We start from the raw sequence: 20,660 nt of genomic DNA on the forward strand, positions 1-20,660 counted from the left end.
CTTTGGGTTTCTGCTGCCTCCCACGGAGCCTTTCCTCCATCCCATTTCCCCCCTTCTCATTTTCCTATGCCCTGAAATTTGTTACCTTTCACACATGTCCACCAACTACCTTTTGTTAACCTGTTGATACACCAAAGGATTTTAAGTAGTTATACATATGAGTTGTTTTAATTAAAATTAATGTAATGCATGCAGTTTTAGCAAATTCATCTGCTGAATATTCCCCAGAAAGTATTTTGAAAATACAATAGTTTGCCAGGCATTATGTCTTAAAAGTGACAAGATTAATTGCTATAAAAGGACACGAAGTGTTGGGGTAACTCAGCTGGTCAAGCAGTATCTCTGGAGAACATGGATAGGGGACGTTTCGGGTTGCGATCCTTCGTCAGACTGGCCACCATATCTGGCCATAGTGGGATTTGTACTGGTGACCTTTATTGGTGGTCCACAAGCAGTTGTACAACATTCTTGCACACTTCAATTGTGTATAGAGCTTCATGGTAGCCTGCAATGAAAATTGCTCCAGTAACATAATCAAGTTGTTCAGTGGAACTGAGAAAGGGGTGCCAGATAGAACAGTAGAAGCAGAGGATGGAAAAATATGTTCAACTAAATAAAATAAAAATTGACTGAATAATTCAATTTAATGTAGAAATATGTAAATGCAGATGCTGGTTTGTTATTTTTTTTAAAAGATGTGCTGGAATAACAGCGGGTCTGGCAGCATCTCTGGAGAACATGGATAGGTGACATTTCAGGTCGAAAACCCTTGGTCTGATTGTTGTCCATGGACAAAGCAGTGAGCTTTCGGTAATTTTTCCACAAATTGAGTGGCCTTCAGGACAGTTAGGAGAGGAGTGTGAAGACTTTTTAGAGAGATATAGCATGGAAGCAGGCTCTTTAGCCCAAGTCCACACCGACCATAGATCACTCATTCCACGTTATCCCTATTTCCCATTCACTCCCAACACACTCGGGACAATTTATAAAGCCCACTTAACCAACAGCCCCGCACCTCTTTGGGATGTGGGAGCCGGCAGATGTTAGAAAAAAAAGTGGCGGGCCGATTAGTTTTCGAACCACTGTGTTTCTCTTCAACAATGTATGTGGTGGATTGTATTTTAGATATCCTCTTGCTGACATGAATGGCTGTCTCTTGTTGCAGGTCTGTTTGGCACCATCTTCACCTCCAACCTTTCATTATGTGCTGGTTAATTCATTGCACAGAATTATTACAAATGTGAGTATTGTATGCCACGGAAAACAACTATCCTGCCGCTGTGCAAGTAGATTTGAATGGAAGCTATTGAAGTGGTGTTCAAACACCCGTTTTGGTAAAATAATAACGTGAAGTTAAATATTAATTGCATTTTACTGAAACCTCATGGATTTTTGCCGGTGTAGAACTAGTTTATGAACATTTCCCCTGATGTAACTCTTAGAAACATAGAAAATAGGTGCAGGAGTAGGCCATTCGGCCCTTCGAGCCTGCACCGCCATTCAATATGATCATGGCTGATCATCCAACTCAGTATCCTGTACCTGCCTTCTCTCCATACCCCCTGATCCCTTTAGCCACAAGGGCCACATCTAACTCCCTCTTAAATATAGCCAATGAACTGGCTTCAACTACCTTCTGTGGCAGAGAGTTCCAGAGATTCACCACTCTCTGTGTGAAAAATGTTTTTCTCATCTCGGTGCTAAAAGATTTCTCCTTTATCCTTAAACTGTGACCCCTTGTCCTGGACCTCCCCAACATCGGGAACAATCTTCCTGCATCTAGCCTGTCCAACCCCTTACGAATTTTGTACGTTTCTATAAGATCCCCCCTCAATCTTGAGATGGATTTGCAAGTTTTGGGACTTTCCTTTTCTCCTGAGTTTGAATTTCAGTATTGAAGTATATTGGGACTACCTCAAAAAACCCCCCCCCCAATAAATTTGTGTTCTTTGCCAGAGCCTTTCCATTGAGTGCTCAAGACACATTTGTAACCAAAAATCTGAAATAGAAATGATTAACACTTGGCAGGAAGGCAGACGTTAGTTGAAGAGATTAAATTCATTTTTTCCAGAGAAAAGTGTTCATCAGAGTTGGTCTTTGTTATTGCTAGTGGAGTAAAGCCAACATATCCCACCTGTGGTCCAGATTGTGCTCAATCTAATCAAGTCTGCATAATGCTAGGTTCCAAATTAAGTCTTCAGCAAAAACATTTCTGTTCTGAAATTCTACCAGTGGTCCAAAGCTTAATGATGGTCCTTCGTCCAATTGAGTAGAAATAAGGTTCAAACATTGCCAATGAAATATTCATTGACCTTAAAATGTAAATAAAATAGCTGGTAGAATGCCGTTTTTAAAGCATTTATTCATCGTTTCTCTGGGCATGTTTGGAAATTGAATCATTTCATGGTTCTTTGCAAGATTGTTTCCCTTGACCCAAGCCAAAGAAGCATGTTGCATTTTTAAAACAAGAATGTAAATATGTTCCAGAATCTCATGAGTCATGCAGTTGGTGGAAAGGATTGGATGGAGTAATATTTTAATGTGTATTTATCCTCTGATTTTTGGGAGTAGCTGACTTTAAAGTTGTGTAGGGAGGAACTCCAGATGCTGCTTTACAATTCTGACCCCCAATTAACCTACCACCCGGCAAGTCTTTAGTTTGTGAGAGAATACCTACCAGTTAACAGGAAATTCCACACACACAGCACCCAAGGTCAATATTGAGCCCTTGTTGCAGGAATTGAGAGGCAGACACTCTACTATCTGCGCCATTGAGTTGCATGATGGCGTCAGATGCAGGCTGTGAGGCCAAGAGTAGAAATAAAAGGCCACAAATGCTTAGTTGCTGGCTGTTGCAACTATTTCCTGATGTTCCAAAATTAGACAGTGCTGTTAACATATATATTTTTTAAAAGAGACAAATGCTGAAGTAACTCAGCGGGTCAGGCAGCCACTCTAGAAGGCGATGTTTCGGCATGGGACTTATTGTAGAAGAAGGGAGAAAACTGGGAGACAGGCAGGGTTGGGACAAAGCCTTGCAAGTGATAGGTGGATACGGGGGGGGGGGGGGGGGATGTTATATGATTGCTTTCTTAACATTTGATGTTGTGTATAATTTAATGACACATCTACATTACAGTTTTACTTGAGATTGTTGAAGTCTGCGGTCTGTCAGCTGCATTCAGGGATTACACAACTAAATCAGACACGTTGTCACCTTGAGTATTATGCATTTTAAAGCATTTTAAACATTATGTACTTGCAAGTTGTGACATTTGCTGTATTTGTGATACCTCCAAAGACCCCTGTAAGTTCATGTTATAATAAAACAATGAGAATGGAAGCTATCTCAAACATCTCAATGCCCCTTCTCTCACAAAGCTTTCTTCCCTCCCCAGTTGCAATCAGGTGGAAGAAGGGTCCCGAAATGTCACCTATCCATGTTCTGCACAGATGCTGCCTGACCCGTTGAGATACTCTTTAACACTTTGTGCCTATTTTTGTCAGTCAGCATCTGCAGTTCCTTGTTTCTACACCTCAGCAGCTACATCTAGTATTTATGGTGGGTTGGGGGAAGAACTGAAAGGCATTTTTCATGTTAATCTTATCCTCCTTGACTTGTTTGAGGGTGTATGATGAGCAGGATTGGAGCTAGATATCCTATCTCTGGATGAAAAGGCACAGTACCTTTTTGTATAAGAATATGAGTACTTAATTTTATGACCTGCTTTTGGGTTTTGTTCTGTTCTTACAAGTGCTTATATTTTTGATTCAAATAACAGCTGCTGCGTAAAGTCCTCTATTGCCAAGATTAATTATCCCAAAGTAAATATTCAAATGGATCACGTTAGCTGAAAGGTAGTGACAGTTGTCCAGAGCATGAAGAAAGTACAGGACTTCGACAGAGAGCAAATCTAAAGTCAAAATGTAGTAAAAGGTTATAAACAATTTCCGAAATGTTAGTTTTCAATTTCCGTATGAGCAAGGACCTGAAAGAAGGAATCTCCACCAAGAATAACCTATTTTTGTCCCCGAAATAATGATTATGTTATGTAGTTTTCCAGTACCAATTACTTAATTTACCATTTTAAATTGCTGCAGGACACATAGTCCTGCATTTATAAATGTAGCATTTATAAACAATTACTTTGAACAGAGTGGATGTTTTGGGAATGGGGAAAAGATTGAAAAGCCAACTAACAGTTTAAAACACAAGTCCTGTAAGTGTTATAGTGTGTCATGGAAATCCATTTTGTACCCAATTATATGTACTTAATTACATTATCCAGTGTCAACCTATAGTGTGGGTTCTGGCAATTTTGTTTTACTCCAACCAGTTCAAAATTGTACTCTTGGGTTTAGAGGGTTTCATTGTCTTGTGTACCGAAACGGAACAATGAAATTCTTACGTGCAGCAGAACAACATGTAATGCAAAAGCTAAATGTACATAATCCTAATTTGTTACAAGCTATAGTTTTGGAAAATGACATTACTTTCCATTGGTGTCGAAGGCCTCAAATGCTTAATATAAGTCAATTAATATTTAAAACTCAAAGATTTCTCCATTGGAGTTTTTCATTATTCTCTATTCATTTTCCTGGTTCTCTTGAGAATGCTGAACTAGGATGACTTAAACCTGGTAACATTCTTCATCTGCCAGTACTGCTAGTAAACCTTTTACTACAGTTTACTTGTATCACGTTAGCTGAAAGGAACTGTGGATATAAACTGCTGGTTTATACCAAAGATAGACACAAAATGCTGGAGTAACATAGTGGGTCAGGCAGCATAGGTTCATGAGTGAAAGGAGCAGAATTAGGCCATTTGACCCATCAAGTCTACTCTGCCATTCCATCATGGCTGATCTCCCTACTAACCCCCTTCTCCTGTCTTCTCCTGACATAACCCCTGAAACTCATGCTAATTGGGAATCTATCTATCTCTGCCGTAAAAAATATCCTTTGATTTGGCCTCCACTGCCTTCTGTGTCAATGAATTCCACAGATTCACCATACTGCAGTATCTCTGGAGAAAATGAATAGGTGATATTTCAGACCAAGACCTTTCTTCAGACTTTACTATTTCCTGACCGAAGAAACAAATAGGCAAACTGAATTTCCTGCACCGATTGAAAAGGAAATATATTTCCTTATCACCTCCCGTTCACTTTGCAACTTTTAACGGAGACAAGGCTATTAGTTTATCTTTAATCCTGGAAAGATTTAGTTCATTTTTCCAGCGTGTAATTGACCCTTGCCTTTTGTACAGCTATCAAAACCATTTTCATGTGACAGTTTGAAAGTTTGCACTGTCTAACCAATTAGAAACTTGTGAGGAATGGTTTCAAGAATGTCAGTGGAGTTCAATTATGTAACTTATTTTTAAATGATTTATTCGACAAGTTTCTACACAAAGCCGCATTCATATAAAATTAGTGGACTACATAGATTCCTAGGATCTATTGGAAAAGGCTGTTATGTGCTGCTTAGTGAAAAATTAGTTAAAATGTTTGGATCTCACCTTTGCCACCTGAGTCTCAATCCAACCTAATCCAATCCTGGCTATTAGATATTAGTCCAATTCCAATGCGAGCACGTTGACAGCTAAAAATTGCAAACCATGTGACGTCAGTAGTTTCCTGATGTTTATTAAGATGGAAAGATATAAAACCATTCTATGAACGTTATAGAAATCTGCAGGGAAGCATTGGATTTTGAGATGTGCAAACTCTCTGCCCTCTTCTGGATGGTAATGGAATAGATGCAAGATCATCGAGTTGAACTTTGTTTCGGCTAAATGTGTGTCATTTTCTCTTTTCTGTCCAGTCTGCAGTGGATTGGTGGCCCAAGATTGATGCCGTGTACTGTTACTCAGGAGAACTCAGAAGCATGTTGACAGAAACTCTGAGCAGGGTGATGCAGAGCTGCAGCACGCATGCTCCCTTGCGTATGACACCGGTATGCCTGTTAATTAGTTCCTCGTTGGATCATTTGAATGTTTCCATTATGCCATTGCTGCACTTTTTCCATAACTGTTTGAGATATAATTTCTAGCATAATTTTTTTAAATCACCCATTCGCAAATATAAATAAACATATACATTTGCAAGGGTTAGAAAATAAGATTTCTAATAATTAGTGTTGGGTGGATTGAAGTGATTATTGTTTTTTTAGTTTATCGAAGTTGATATATTTTCCTCAAGTTGTTTTTTTTTTTTTGCAGTATAATATTAGTTTTTGAATTGTAAGTGAATGCAATAGAGATATGCTGCAAAAAGTTGATGTTTATGGATATTTTCCTGAATTTTCCAGGTTTGAGAGAGAAAAAAATTAAGTGAAGAGAAAATTGTTAATCAGTTCAGCAGGGTCCATTTGGAGGGGTAGACAAAGACAGATTACTGTATTGTGGTGATAATTATACTGCGTGGAAGGTTTTCTCTTTTCATTGCTTTAACCAGCTTAGAACAATGTCTTGAAACCAATGTTAAATTCTTATTAGTGGACAAGTGTGCAGACATATTGTCAAGTCTTTAAGAAAGATATTGTGATGGTGTGACTGGATTTTTATCATCTCTGTGGGGCTATCTCGTTCCTGGAAGTCAAGGATTAGGCAGTTATTGACAATGTGCGCACTGCACTGTATGTTCAGTAACAAAATCCGTAGCCAAATTCAATTGCCGGCCAATGTGGTTTAACGGAAATGCAAATTGGGCATTATAAGGTGCAGTTGCCAACATGCTTTTCAAGTTAACTATTAAATATGATCACAAATACAATTAATTCGTTCTAAATCCAAGATGCTTCTTTCCCTATATTTCACATAATTCCCACTCAAGAGTGCAGATGCTTTCATCTCTTCCATTCAACCGAGCTGTTCCAAAGCTGGGTGCAGTTTGCAAGCAGACTTAGTTGCAGAGGCCATGGATAGAATTCTTGTGGCAGTTAAACATAATCCTTTGCAGAAGTAACTTTTGAAGCGCCACTCCCTTATGTCCTGTTAACATCGCAAAATAAAATGCATGATGTTCTCATCAGACCCATACATCTTACTGGTTCAGGATTGAGCACTAAGCATCGTATTGCTTCCAAAATTTAAATTATTAAACTCTTTTTGTTTTTGGTTCTAAGTTTTCGTATCCAATGCTCTGCATGACAATTGGCATGATTCCGTGGGTTCATATGGCACGGACATATGCCCTTTGACCCAACTTGCCCATGACGATCAAGATGCTTCATCGACACTAGTCCCATCTGCCTATTTGACCCATATCCCAACCCTTCCCTATCCATGTACCTGTTCATCTGTCTTTTAAATGGGCAATAGCTGGACTATAATAAGCATTGGACAAAAATAAATATTTGGTACAAGAGTTTTTCAGCCTTGTAGTTAATGGCTTGTAGTATGGACAGTTTGATCTTTATAAATTTTACATTGGATATGCACTCTGTGTGCTTGTTTTACACTGTAGTCTTTTTACACATTTGTGTTGAATTGGTACTGCACAACTGGATGGAACAGGTAATTTTTTTGTGCTTATCTTATCGCTGGTATTTTAGATTTTCAATGGCCATTGTGCAAATTTAGCATGAGACCATGAATGGCCCCTTTGCAGATTATGGAGGGAAAAGGAGATTTTATTTTCAGAAACACATATAAAGGAGTATCAGTGATAAGCCTTTGAGTTTTGAGTTTCTTGTTTAACTAAAAGTAGACCATGATATTGTTTTGTTCTGTTGTACACATTAATTGGATGAAGTAATGCTGTTACTCAGCTTTCTGAGGTGAAATGATGTTGAGTATTTAGCATTTTGGTCGATTGGACTATTCTGATACAGTTTATGGGGAGGGGGAGAGGGAAGAGGCACTTATACAGGTGGAAAATCTTTCATTGTTCATAACCCATTTGTTGAGTATGTATGTTTAGTGTCACCTGTTGGGATAGGTAGCTGCTGTTTAACATGGCTACTCTGACATTGATTGGTGGTGCTTTGTCTTCTGCTTTATTTTCTGTGCTTATTGGCTGCTGTCGCTCTCATGATCAGACGCCAACCAGTCACTGTTTTGCATGGCAGTGGGCTTCTGTTGCTGTAAGTATGAATCACAGTAACTACCACAGAAAAGCAATTAGACCACTGACTTTTCTGTGCAAAGTTACATTAGTAAACACAATGTAATCTCTCTAGGTCTGAGTACGCAGCATGCATCCACCTTCTCGAATAAAATCTTAATTGTTGAAAAAAAACACAGGTTAAATTTAAAACAGCTCCTTTTCTGCCATGCATTTACTAATGTTTTGCATTCCGTTCCATTGTTTTATAATTGTTTTTTCAATGAACATAATCATTTTAATGTACGTACATATTACATAGAGGCTAGCGTTTTGTTAATATACGAATCAGACTTTTGATACACACAAAACTCGAGAACTTTTATTTGGTGTCATCGACAAAACTGCCTTGTTTATTCTCATTTTCGCTCTTTTTAAACATTTATTTCAGAGTCTCACGTTTAAGGAAAAAATGACGACGAGCCTTAAATTTAAAGAAAAGCCGACAGACTCGGAAGCCCGAAGTTATAAATTCTTACTGTTGGCCATTGTGAAATTAATTCACGGGGACCCCAAGTTGATGTTGCATGTAAGTAAGGAAGTCTTGTGAATTCAAAACTTGGAAAGAAGTTTGAGTGATGATCCAGTTTAATTTTCTGAGAAACTAATAAATGAAAAAAGCAATGGTAGACAAAAATGCTGGAGAAACTCAGCGGGTGAGGCAGCATCTATGCAGCGAAGGAAATAGGGAACGTTTTGGCCCGAAACGTTGCCTATTTCATTCGCTCCATAGATGCTGCCTCACCCGCTGAGTTTCTCCAGCATTTTTGTCTACCTTCGATTTTCCAGCATCTGCAATTCCTTCTTAAACAAATGAAAAAAACTAAATGGTTTGAAAGCGAGCATAGCACTTTTTTTTAATCAGTTCATTAATGCTATTAATAAGCTATAATTGATGTAATATAGTAATTCATCAGCTGCACAATGTTTTATTTTTAATGCCTGCCAACCACAGTGATATAGAGAAACATGAATTTGTTTTAAGAAGAGTTTTCTACAGCCCTCAGGATTTTTTGTGTAGTTGCCCAGTTGAATTATGATCTTCATATAGATTATGTTGTAAACATTTTTAAGACGTATGATCTGAATTGTGTTTTCTGTGGGCGGTTATTTACGCACTACTCAAGTGTTGAAGGCTTCAATTGTAATTTGATGACTGTGTAACCTAGACCTTAAAAGCAATGAATGTTGATCTGAAGACTTTTCCTACAAATTAAATTGAGATCATCAATCAAGTGAAATCGCCAAATTAAACGCAATATGATAACATAAAGAACTGTAGTGGCAGGTTTACAAAATAAGTGCTGCAGTAACGGTTCAGTCAGTATCTCTGGAGAACACGGTATTAGGTCAGGACCCTTTTTTAGACTCTGAAGAAGGTTCCTGGCCTGAAAAGTCACCTGTCCACGTTCTCCAGAGATGCTGCCTGCCCTGCTGAGTTACTCTAGCACATTGTGTCTTATTGTTTTAAAAACATTATGTGAGACAGATATGGGGATCAGTGACAGTGTGAGAGGAGCCTTCAGCCCTTGAGCTTTTCTAGCAGTTCTGGATTGCTACCTGAGCCACGAGTAAATTGGCATCGGGTCAAGAAGATTAAAGAGTTGAATGCGTTGCTCAAAGATCGTGTGGGGAAAGTGGATTTGAATTTGTGAGACATTGGCGTCAGTATTGAGGAAGGAGGGAGCTGTTCCGATAGGACGGACTCCACCTTCTCCCCATATCCCTTGATTCCGTTAGCCCCAAGAGCTATATCTTACTCTCTCTGGAATACATTCAAGAAATTGGAAATGTGTGGATGAAGTTAAATGGAAAGAGAGCACAGGAGATGTTACTGACGTCTCCAGAAGAAGTAATAGGACAAAGTTTAACGAGGAAAAAGAATCCAAGCTCAGGCAAAATGGGGACCAATTTGAGAAGAGAGGTGGTGAATACTGAACTAAAGGGCCTGTCCCACTTGGCCATCATTTGCACATAATTTACGCAACATAATTGACGTGCACGTCGTGACATGCACGTGATGCGCGCATGGTGCCTGGTGACACAGGCAGTGACTTGCGGTTGCGCGCGGCATCCCAGGATTTTGTGGTGTACAAAATCTTCGCGCGGCATCCGCGTGACGTGCAAATGACGGCCAAGTGGGACACGCCCTTAAAGGTGTATTTTTGAATGCATGCAGTATACAGAACAAGGTCGATGAGCTTATAGCACAGTTAGAAATTTGTAGGTACCACATTGTGGGCATGACAGAGACATGGCTGAAAGAGGCTATAAGCTGGGAGCTGAATATCCAAAGATACAACTCCCATCAAAAAGACAAGCAGGTGGGCAAAGGGGATGGGGTGGCTCTCTTGGTACGATGTCCAAAGTAGTGAAAGGCCTGGATAGAGTGGATATAGAGAGGATGTTTCCATTAGTGGGAGAGTCTAGGACCAGGGGGCACAACCTCAGTAAAAGGACGTGCCTTTTGTATGAAAATTAGGAGCAATTTCTTTGGTCTGGGTAGTGGATCTGAAGAATTCATTTCCGCAGACGACTGTGGAGGCTAAATTATTGGGTATTTTTAAAGCAGAGATTGAGAGGTTCCTGATTAGTGTGGGTGTCAAAGGTTACGGGTAGAAGGCAGGAGAATGGGGTTAAGAGGGAACGATCAATCTATCATGAACGAATGGCAGAGTGGACACGATTGGCAGAATGACCTAATTTTGCTCCTATGACTTATGAACTTATGATTGTTGTGTGAATGTAAACTGGCACGGATAGATTTATGGGTCAGTTCCTTCCAGTTAAATTTGTTTCTTCTTTTTAGTTTCATTTCTTGAGCTCTTTAAAAAAAAATTTTTGTGCTGTGTAGAATCCAGGGAAGCCCGGAAATGAAATTCAGAACAGCACTGCTGAGTTGATAACTGGTCTAGTTCAGCTGGTTCCACAGACCAGCATGCCTGAGATCGCACAGGAAGCCATGGAGGTGAGAACATTCATTTTGAAACGTTTGGAAAGGTTGATTTAAATGGTACAACATGGAAACCAGCCCATTAGCCCACCGAGTGCACACTGACCTTCGATCTCCTGAGCTTGCTAGTTCTATGTTATCCCACTTTCGCTTCCACTCCCTACACCCTTGGGTGATTCAGAGGCCGATGAGCCTACAAACCTGCACGTCTTTGGGATGTGAGAGGAAACCAGAACACCCGGAGGAAACCCACACGGTCACGGAGAATGTGCAAACTCCATGCAAGATGCTTGAATCCTATCAATCATATCTGAAGTTTTTAGTTTAGATATTTAGAGATTCTGCGCAGAAACAGGCCCGTCTGCCCACCGAGTCTGCACCAACCAGTGATCCCCGCACACTAACACTATTCTCTACACACTAGGGGCAATTTTACTAAGCCAATTAGCCTACAAACCTGTTCATCTTGGAGCGTGGAAGGAAACTGGAACTCCTGAAGAAAACCCACGCAGGTCACTGGGAGAACGTCCAATCTCCATTCAGACAGCATCTATAGTCAGGATTGAACCCAGGTCTCAAGGCTGCAAGTAAGGCAGCAAGGCTACTGCAGTGCCACTGCACTGCCCTTTAATTTGAACTCTTTTGCGATCTTTCATTAACAGTTCGATGGAAGAATCTATGCGAAACGTTGCTGTCTTCATATGTTGCGAATAAAACTGCTGTGTATTTCCACCATTTAATGCCTTCCTTATGCATGAAATTGACTTGAAAACAGTTTTGAAACCAAACTGATATATATATATATATCCAGCTTGTCTGAAGAAAAGCAACTTTGTCATTCACCAGACTGAGTGAAATGCAATGAAAATTTATGACGAGATATCAATTAGTTCATTGATTCTTGTAAAAAATGATTTGATCAATGCCTTTCATGGGTATTCTGCTAAGCTTCAATTTGTTCTCCGTTAAAACACTTGTTTTACCATTCTATTTCCAGGCCTTGTTAGTTCTTCACCAACCAGAAAATATAGGGTTGTGGAATCCAGATGCACCAATACAAACTTTCTGGGATATAAGGTAACATACTTGTATAGTTAATACTAAAGATAGACACAAAAAGCTGGAGTAACTCAGCGGGACATGCAGCATCTCTGTAGAGAAGGAATGGGTGGCGTTTCGGGACGAGACCCTTCTTTATAGTAGTCTGGAAAGGAAAACAATAGATATAGACAATGAAGTAGAGAGATAAAGAACAATGAATGAAAGATATGCAAAAAAAGTAACAATGATAAAGAAAACAGGCCATTGTTAGCTGTTTGTTGGGTGAAAATGAGAAGCTGGTGCGACTTGGGTGGGGGAGGGATGGAGAGAGAGGGAATGCCGGGGTTACTTGAAATTAGAGAAATCAATATTCATACCGCTAGGTTGTCAGCTGCCTAAGCTAAATATGAGATGCTGTTCCTCCAATTTGCGTTTAGCCTCACTCTGACAATGGAGGAGACTGAGGACAGAAAGGTCAGTGTGGGAATGGGAAGGAGAATGAAAGTGTTAAGCAACCGGGAGATCAGGTCGGTTCTACGGAGTGAGTGAAGGTGTTCAGCGAAACAATCACCCAGTCAAATACTGGTAGTAAATACCGATGTCTCAACCATTCTCTTTGACAATGTATGCCTTGTATTTGTGGAAGTTAGTATTCTTGAGATGCTTTTATATTGTGAAGAACATGTGCAGGATTCGCCTATTAAGGTACTTCTCCCCCCCCCCCCCCAACAACAAACCAACAAAATATTTAATCTTCCAATTAGCGGCGGAATGCTAGGTGAGAGAGAATAGTTTTGAGGAAGTAGCTTTGCAAAATCCAGGAAAAAAGGGTCTGTCCTATCTATTCTATCCTCATCCCTCATAATCTTATTTGCTTCAGAAAATGTTTACTTTTATCCTCCAGCGATCTCTTTTCCGTTATTCCTCATAGCCAAACATTTTCAGTCCTCATAATGTCCTTGTGAAATTATCTCTGCACTCACTACGCTGCAAATGTACTTTTCCTGCAACACGGTGAACAAGACTATTGACACAAAAAGCTGTAATAACTCAGCGGGACAGGCAGCATCTCTTGAGAGAAGGATTGAGTGATGTATCGATCGAGACCCTTCTTCGGACTGCTTTGGGATAAGGGAAGCGAGATATATAGGTGTTGATGTAGAGAGATAAAGAACAATGAATGTAAGATATGCAACAAAAAAAAACCGATGATAAAGGAAACAGGCCATTACTAGCTTTGTTAGGTGAAAACGAGAAGCTAGTGCGACTTGGGTGGGGAAGGGATAGTGAGAGAGGGGGAATGTCTGGGCTACCTGAAGTTAGAGAAATTAATATTCATACCACTGGGCTGTAAACTGCCCAAGCGAAAGATGAGATGCTGTTCCTCCAATGTGCATTTGGCTCACTCTGACAATGGAGGAGGCCCAGGACAGAAAGGTTAGTGTGGGAATGGGAAGGAGAATTAAAGTGTTTAGCAATCGGTTGATCAGATAGGTTCAGGCAGACTGAACGAAGGTGTTCAGCTAAACTATCACCCAGTCTATGTTTGGTCGTGTTGATGTATAAGAGCCCACATCTTGAACAATGGATACAGTAGATGAGGTTGGAGGAGGTGGAAGTGAATCTCTGCCTAACCTGAAAGGGCTGTCGGGAACCCTGGACAGGGAGGCGGTTTCGGTACAGGTGTTGAATCTTCTGCGGTTGGAGGGAAAGGTTGTTGGGATGGGGATGGTTTGGGTGGGAAGGGATGAGTTAACCAGGGAGTTGCGGAGGGAACGGTCTCTGCGGAAGACGGAAAGGGGTGGAGATATGAAAATGTGGCTAGTGGTGGGATCCTTTTGGGGGTGGCAGAAATTTCGGAGGATTATGTGTTGTATGCGGCAACTGATGGGGTGAAAGGTAAGGACAGCTGCGACGAGGGGGAGGGGAAGCAAGGATGGAGGTGTGGGGTACCGAGGAGACACGAGTGAGGGCCTCATCTATGATGGGAGAGGGGAACCGCTGTTCCCTAAAGAATTATGACATCTCTGATGTCCTGGTCTGGAACACTCATCTTGGGAGTAGATGCGGTGTAGACAGAGGAATTGAGAGTAGGGGATAGAGTCTTTGCAGGAAGCACGGTGGGAAGAAGTGTAGTCGAGATAGTTGTGGGAGCCAATCCATTTGTAATAGATGTCAGTCGATAGTCTATTTCCTGAGATAGAGATCAAGAAAGGTGAGGGAGATGTCGGAGAAGGTCCTAGTAAATTTGAGTGCAGGATGGAAATTGGTGGTGAAGTTGATGAATTCCATGTGTTCAGCATGGGTGCAGGAGGTAGCACCGATGCAGTCGGCAATGTAACGGAGGTAGTGCTTGGGGATAGGACCTGTGTACGCCTGGAACAGGGATTGTTCAACGTACCCTACAAAGAGGCAGGCATTGCTGGGGCCCATCCGTGTGCCCATAGCTATGCCTTGGACTTGGAGGAAGTGGGAGGAATCAAAGGAGAAGTTATTATGGGTGAGGTCCAGCTCCACGAGGCAGAGTAGAGTGATAGTAGAGGGAAATTGGATGTTTCCTTCGTCGAGGAAGAAACGGATGTCTTTAAGGCCTTCCTGGTGGGGGATGGAAGTGTAGAGTGACTGAACATGCAGCAATCAAGCTGTGGTTTACCAAGCATTCTAAATATTTGCAGCCTGATCTCTCTGCTCCTTTATTCCATACTTGGGTTCATAAACGAAAGAATCTAAATGAGACTGAACCACTTAATTGTCCGACCCTGTTCCTTTTAATGAAGTGTGAACATTTCCTCAAGTTCCTCTGTTCAGGTCTTTCCGTGTCCTCTCTTTTGTAGTAAATTCCCTTGCATTAATGTGCCTCATTACACACTCCTCTGCATTAGATTCATTGAGTTTCTTTGTTACTTCCTGGTCAAAAAATACAGTCAACTCTGTCATTTGTAGTAATTTGTTGTAATTGGTTCCAAAATGTTACATCTCAAAATTCAAACTATGTATTGGTAATGGAAATATGCTTTGGTTTGTTTTGAGTTTAGAGATACATCATGAAAACACCTTTCGGCCCACCGAGTCCACGACCAACATCGATCACCCGTTCACACCAATTCTATTGTATCCCTCTTTCTCGTCATTTCCTGACACACTAGGGACAATTTACAGAGGCCAATTAACTTACAAACCCACACGTCTTTGGGATGTGGGAAGAAACCGGAGGAAACCCACAGGGAGAACGTTCAAACTCCACACAGACAGCACCTGATCGAACCTCAAGCTCTTGTGCAGTGAGGCAGCTACTCTACCAACTGTGCCACTGCAACTTTTTAAGAAAATTGAATTTTTGCTTTCTTAAAGTGGGCTGAGGATGGAGATAAAATATTTTTTAAAGCAAAGAGCATGTGCATGTTCTAATTCTATTTGAACTTTGATAATTTTTGGTAATCAGTTTTCTGAAAACATTTAGTATCCAAGATAGTATTCTTGGCATCTAGTATGTAGACTCAGCCAATGCATGGCCCGGAATAGGGATTTTCTCACCTATCGAGGTGGAAATCAAACCACCCCTCGTGTTTTGTAAAGATTCTGGAAATGTTTACTTTAGTTGAACTGGAAAAGATATGATCAGTCTTTCAATATTTTCCACAATCTGCTCTTAGTAATGATGCATGGTTTCAAGAAGCAAGAAGTTCCACTCCAAGGTAGTTCCATTTAAGAAACACAGCTGCTATTCTGAGCTTTGAGAGAATGATTTAATGCAAATGGAGAGATGCAAGTTTGCTGCAATTTTGCTCACAATTAAATTAATTCCCATGTGGCCAACTTTTCCATTTGATGACAAAACCAAACGAGCAGTGCTCCATGCAGCCCATTGTTCTGGGATCAGTCGGGGACTTGAATTCTGGAATCAGTCGGTGACTTTGCGCTCTCTCCATCATTCAATAAGGTCATGGCTTATCCAATTTTCCCCAAAGATGTATTTTAAAAAATAATTTTGTTTCCTCTTTCCATGCCTCAGAGGATTAAGCTTAACCATTCATGAGTCACTGAATAGTTGAGTCAATCGTTCATCCTAAGAATCGACCTGGTGAACATCTACATTGGCTTCATATTGTTCCTTGACCTTAGGGGTCGAAACTGCATGCAATCTCACAAATAACTTGTGAAGTGGCATCAGAATCTCCCTATATATTCCATGCATCCTGATGTAACGGCTAATATTCCGTTCACATTGCTTATTTCTTACTGTTTCGTTAAGCAATTTAACGTTTTCTGCCTAGAAGATGCACGATGGCGCAACTGGTAGTTTGTTTCCTCACGGCTTCAGAGACCCAGGTTTGACCCTGACAACGCGTGCTGTCTGTGTGGAGTCTGCATGTTCTCCCTGTGATTGCATGGGTTTCCTCCCACCTCCCCAATAAGTGTGTTTGTAGATAATCGGCTTCTGTAAATTGTCCCTAGTGTTTAGGGAGTGGATGAAAAAGTGGGATAACATAGAACTCGTGTGAATAGTGATCGACGGTCTGCATGGGCTGAAGGGGCCCATTTCTATGCTTATCTTTCAATCAATTCAAACAAAAAGAACAATCATTATCCCTAACCTATTACCAAGAAACAAACTGAAACTTGCATATTGTTTTTCTTACTTCGTTTTATTTTGTGTTGACAGCTCCCAAGTTCTGTTCTTCATCTGTAAGAAACTGATTGCTCATCAGGTGCTGAACAGCACAGACATTCTGAAGTGGTTACGGGAGATTCTTATTTGTCGGAATAAATTTCTATTGAAGAATAAGGTAATAATCTCTGGGACATTTTAGCTAGTTTATTTAAACTAATATAGTTACGCACCATTGCCCTACCTTATGGAAAAAATAATAGGTCTGATAACACTAATGTAGAGTTTTATGATAGAATAATATAAACATTGGCACGAAAATTTTAAGTAATGGAAAGATAAGTCATCTTTGCAGGTAATTTTTCAACGTATTTTTCGGATACCAAATGTGCTACACCAAGAAGGTTTTCAATGGGTTAATTGATTTCTGTTATCCTCAATGATGATGAAAGTAAAATACCTGATGGTATTTGGTGAGTGTGGCAGTTTTCGGGACATGATTTGATGATTCTGGTTCAACCTTCATGCAGTTTTCTCTTTTCTCCAGTCAAATACATTGTTTATCGTCCAGAGTTACTGATGGTGATAACAACCATTTAATAAAGATGATATCAAGGATTCAATACCAATAATCAACCAGTGCAGATGATTGTCTTAAGCTCATTCTCACCAAGACTATCTGCCTCCTTCCTTTGTGTAGGACAGAAATGCAGATGCTGGTTTACACCGAGGATAGACACAAAATGCTGGAGTAACTCAGCGGGTCAGACCCTTCTTGGATTTCGACCCGATGTGTCACCTACTCCTTTTCTCCAGAGGTGCTGCCTGATCCGTTGAGCTACTCTAGCATTTTGTGTCTGCTCCTTCCTTTGACTGAGCCATTAGTGCTCGTACTTAGGCTCATAGAGGCTCTCTGTCAATTTTATCCACAACCTAGCCACCGTGTAACAGCATAGAGATGAGAACGGGATGGCAGGAATTTTTTAGGAGGATTTGGAGTAAAATTTAAATACTGTCAATTGTTTCATTTTAGTGACCAGTATACTCTTTGCAAACAGAATGCTCCAGAAACTCAGAGCAAAGTCGCAGAAATACACAGCTCTGAAACAGGCCCGGTAGTTCCACCAGCTCACCAAAATGTCCATCTGAGATAGTCATAGAGTCATGGATTCATACAATGTGGAAACAGGCCCTTCGGCAGAGATAGATAGATAGATTCTTGATTAGTGCAGGTGTCAGAGGTTATGGGGAGAAGACGGGAGAATGGGGTTAGGAGGGAGAGATAGATCAGCCATGATTGAATAGCGTGGACTTGATGAGCCGAATGGCCTAATTCTACTCCTATTCCTTATGACCCAACTTGCCCACACCACCCAACATGTCCCATTTATACTAGTCCCACCTACCTGTGTTTGGCCCACATTTCTCAAAACCTGTCCAATCCATGTACCTGTCTAAATGTCTCTTAAATATTGCTGTAGTACCTGCCTCTACCTGCTTCGGCAGCTCGTTCCATACACCCACCACCTTTTGTGTGAAAAAGTTATCCCTCGGGTTCCTATTATATCTTTCCCCTCCTCCCCTTAAGCCAATGTCCTGTGGTTCTCGATTTCCCTTACTCTCATCAAGAGACTGTGCGTCTACCCGATCTATTCCTCTCATCAGTTTGTACATACACCTCTTAATGATCATCCCTCATCCCTCTGCGCTCTTAGGAATAGAGTCCCAGCCTGCTCAACCTCTCCCTCGAGTCCTGGCAACTTCCACAGAACTTCCGCAAGTAGTCCTATTTGCCTGCATTTGACTATTATCCCTAAATATGTACTTGTTAAAATGCCTTTTAAACATTATAAATGTTCCCACCTCTACAGCTTCCTCTGGAAGCCTGTTCCATACTCATCACACTCTATTGGGAAACGGTTAACCTTTCAGGTCCCATTTAAATCTTGCCCCTTTAGTCTGAATTTGAATTTCACTGTACCTTAATCGATACATGTGACAATAAACTGACTTTGACCGTGAAACCTTAACCGACCTGCATACACACATGGCCTCATTAGTTGGCGCAAGATGCCACTCAAAATTAATAACAGTTGACTCCAATATAACTTGTTCCATCCTAATTCCTCGCTTTACCTGTGCATTAATTTAAAATTAGATGCATGTTATGCCCCTCTGGTTCCTCTGAATACTCCACACCTTTCGAACTCTTGCCATTCAAAAAAAAAGCATCTCCAAAATTAAATGCCTCACGTTTTTCCATTTAAGGTTCCATTTACCTTGTCATTGCCAAGTCACTTAGCCTGCCGATAATTCCTCTGCAGCCTCACTACATTCTCCTTAACACACACTACCACCCAGCTTTATATATTATCGTCAGTTTCTTCGTGCATATCATTATGGTAAATTATCGAGCTTGATGCCTGGCACTGATCCCTGTGGCATCCCACAGGTTAAATCTTCTCAATCCAACAATGCTCTTATTCCTAGGTACACAAAATTGCTGGGGAAACTCAGCGGGTGCAGCAGCATCTATGGAGCGAAGGAAATAGGCGACGTTTCGGGCCGAAACCTTTCTTCAGACTGATGGGGGGTGGGGGGGGAGAAAGAAGGAAAAGGGGAGGAGGAGGAGGAGCCCGAGGGCGGGCGGATGGAAGGGTGGGAGGAGACAAGGAAGGGGAGGAGACAGCAAGGGCTAGCAAAATTGGGAGAATTCAATGTTAATGCCATACGGACGCAAGGTCCCCAGACGGAATATGAGGTGCTGTTCCTCCAATTTCCGCTGTTGCTCACTGGCAATGGAGGAGACCCAGGACAGAGAGGTCGGATTGGGAATGGGAGGGGGAGTTGAAGTGCTGAGCCACCGGGAGTTCAGGTAGGTTATTGCGGACTGAGCGGAGGTGTTCGGCGAAACGATCGCCCAACCTACGCTTGGTCTCCCCGATGTAGATCAGCTGACATCTAGAGCAGCGGAATGCTCTTATTCCTACTGTCTTCTCTATGTCCATGAACCGATCTTGGCATTATACTAATACATTACTCCAATGATGCACACTGATTTTTGTCTATCAATCTGCATCGTGGTCCTTTATCAATATGGGAGGTCCAAATAAATCACATCAACTTTTATTTTTCTATTCTAGTATTACAATCATAAAAACTCAGGCAAATTTGTCATATTTAATTTCCCTTTCGTAATTCCAAGTTGACTGCCCAGTCGTGTTGTTGTTGTTGTTGTTTACTCTTGCCTTCCATTTCCCTATCCTTCTCCTGGTTGAGCCATAGTAACAGTTATACAGCACAGAAACAGGCCCTTTGGCCCAACTGCTCCATGCTGACTAAGACATCTATCTGAGCGCTATTTGCCTGCACATCCCTTACAATCTTTTCAATCCGTGGACCTCTCGAAATGTCTTTCAAATGTTGTAAAATATACATTTACATTGTATTTATATCCCTTTATGATATTTTTAATTTCACATGTCGCTTGTTTCAGTACAGACTATGAGCAGTACCTGCCTCAGCAGCTTCCACTAGCAGCACGATCCATCTCCGTTGCCTCTTGTGTTCCTTTTAAATATTTCCCCTCTCAGTGTAAATCTGTGCCTTCCAGTTTTAGACTCCTCTCCCCTGGGGAAGAGATTGTGACCATCTACCTTATCTTCACCCCTCATGATTTTATGTACTTCAGCCTCTTGCACTCCAGGAGGAAAAGTCCTTGTTAAAACTCAAGCATTCCAGTCCTGGCTAGATGCAAAACTGGAGCTCTCTTAGCAGAACAAAAATGGTAATGCTACTTATGGGAACTGTTCCATATTTATGTGACCTCCTTAAGGAAGAAGCCAATAAAATTAATTTTGTGATTTGATTCTTCTCAACATTACAATTTTACAGAGGGTCTGTAAAAGCGTTCCCAAAGTATTCTAATTCAGATATTCTATTCTGAATT

The 20,660-nt window shown here is 41.0% G+C and overlaps 1 protein-coding gene across 9 annotated transcripts in view; it reads left to right on the top strand.

Annotated features, from left to right (window-relative positions):
* nf1 (neurofibromin 1) overlaps positions 1-20,660 on the top strand; it is a 325,252-nt gene that overhangs the window by 99,887 nt on the left and 204,705 nt on the right. For 6 of the 9 annotated variants that reach the window (XM_033045689.1, XM_033045685.1, XM_033045690.1 and 3 more), the window contains exons 11-16: positions 1,166-1,240; positions 5,827-5,958; positions 8,500-8,646; positions 10,963-11,076; positions 12,059-12,138; positions 16,766-16,889. In XM_033045689.1, coding sequence (XP_032901580.1) covers positions 1,166-1,240; positions 5,827-5,958; positions 8,500-8,646; positions 10,963-11,076; positions 12,059-12,138; positions 16,766-16,889 — 672 coding nt within the window. The remainder of the gene's footprint in view (positions 1-1,165; positions 1,241-5,826; positions 5,959-8,499; positions 8,647-10,962; positions 11,077-12,058; positions 12,139-16,765; positions 16,890-20,660) is intronic. The other 3 variants (XM_033045688.1, XM_033045691.1, XM_033045694.1) reach the window with 1 other exon arrangement.

Source organism: Amblyraja radiata, chromosome 28 (genome assembly GCF_010909765.2).
Source record: "Amblyraja radiata isolate CabotCenter1 chromosome 28, sAmbRad1.1.pri, whole genome shotgun sequence".
NCBI lineage: Eukaryota > Metazoa > Chordata > Chondrichthyes > Rajiformes > Rajidae > Amblyraja > Amblyraja radiata.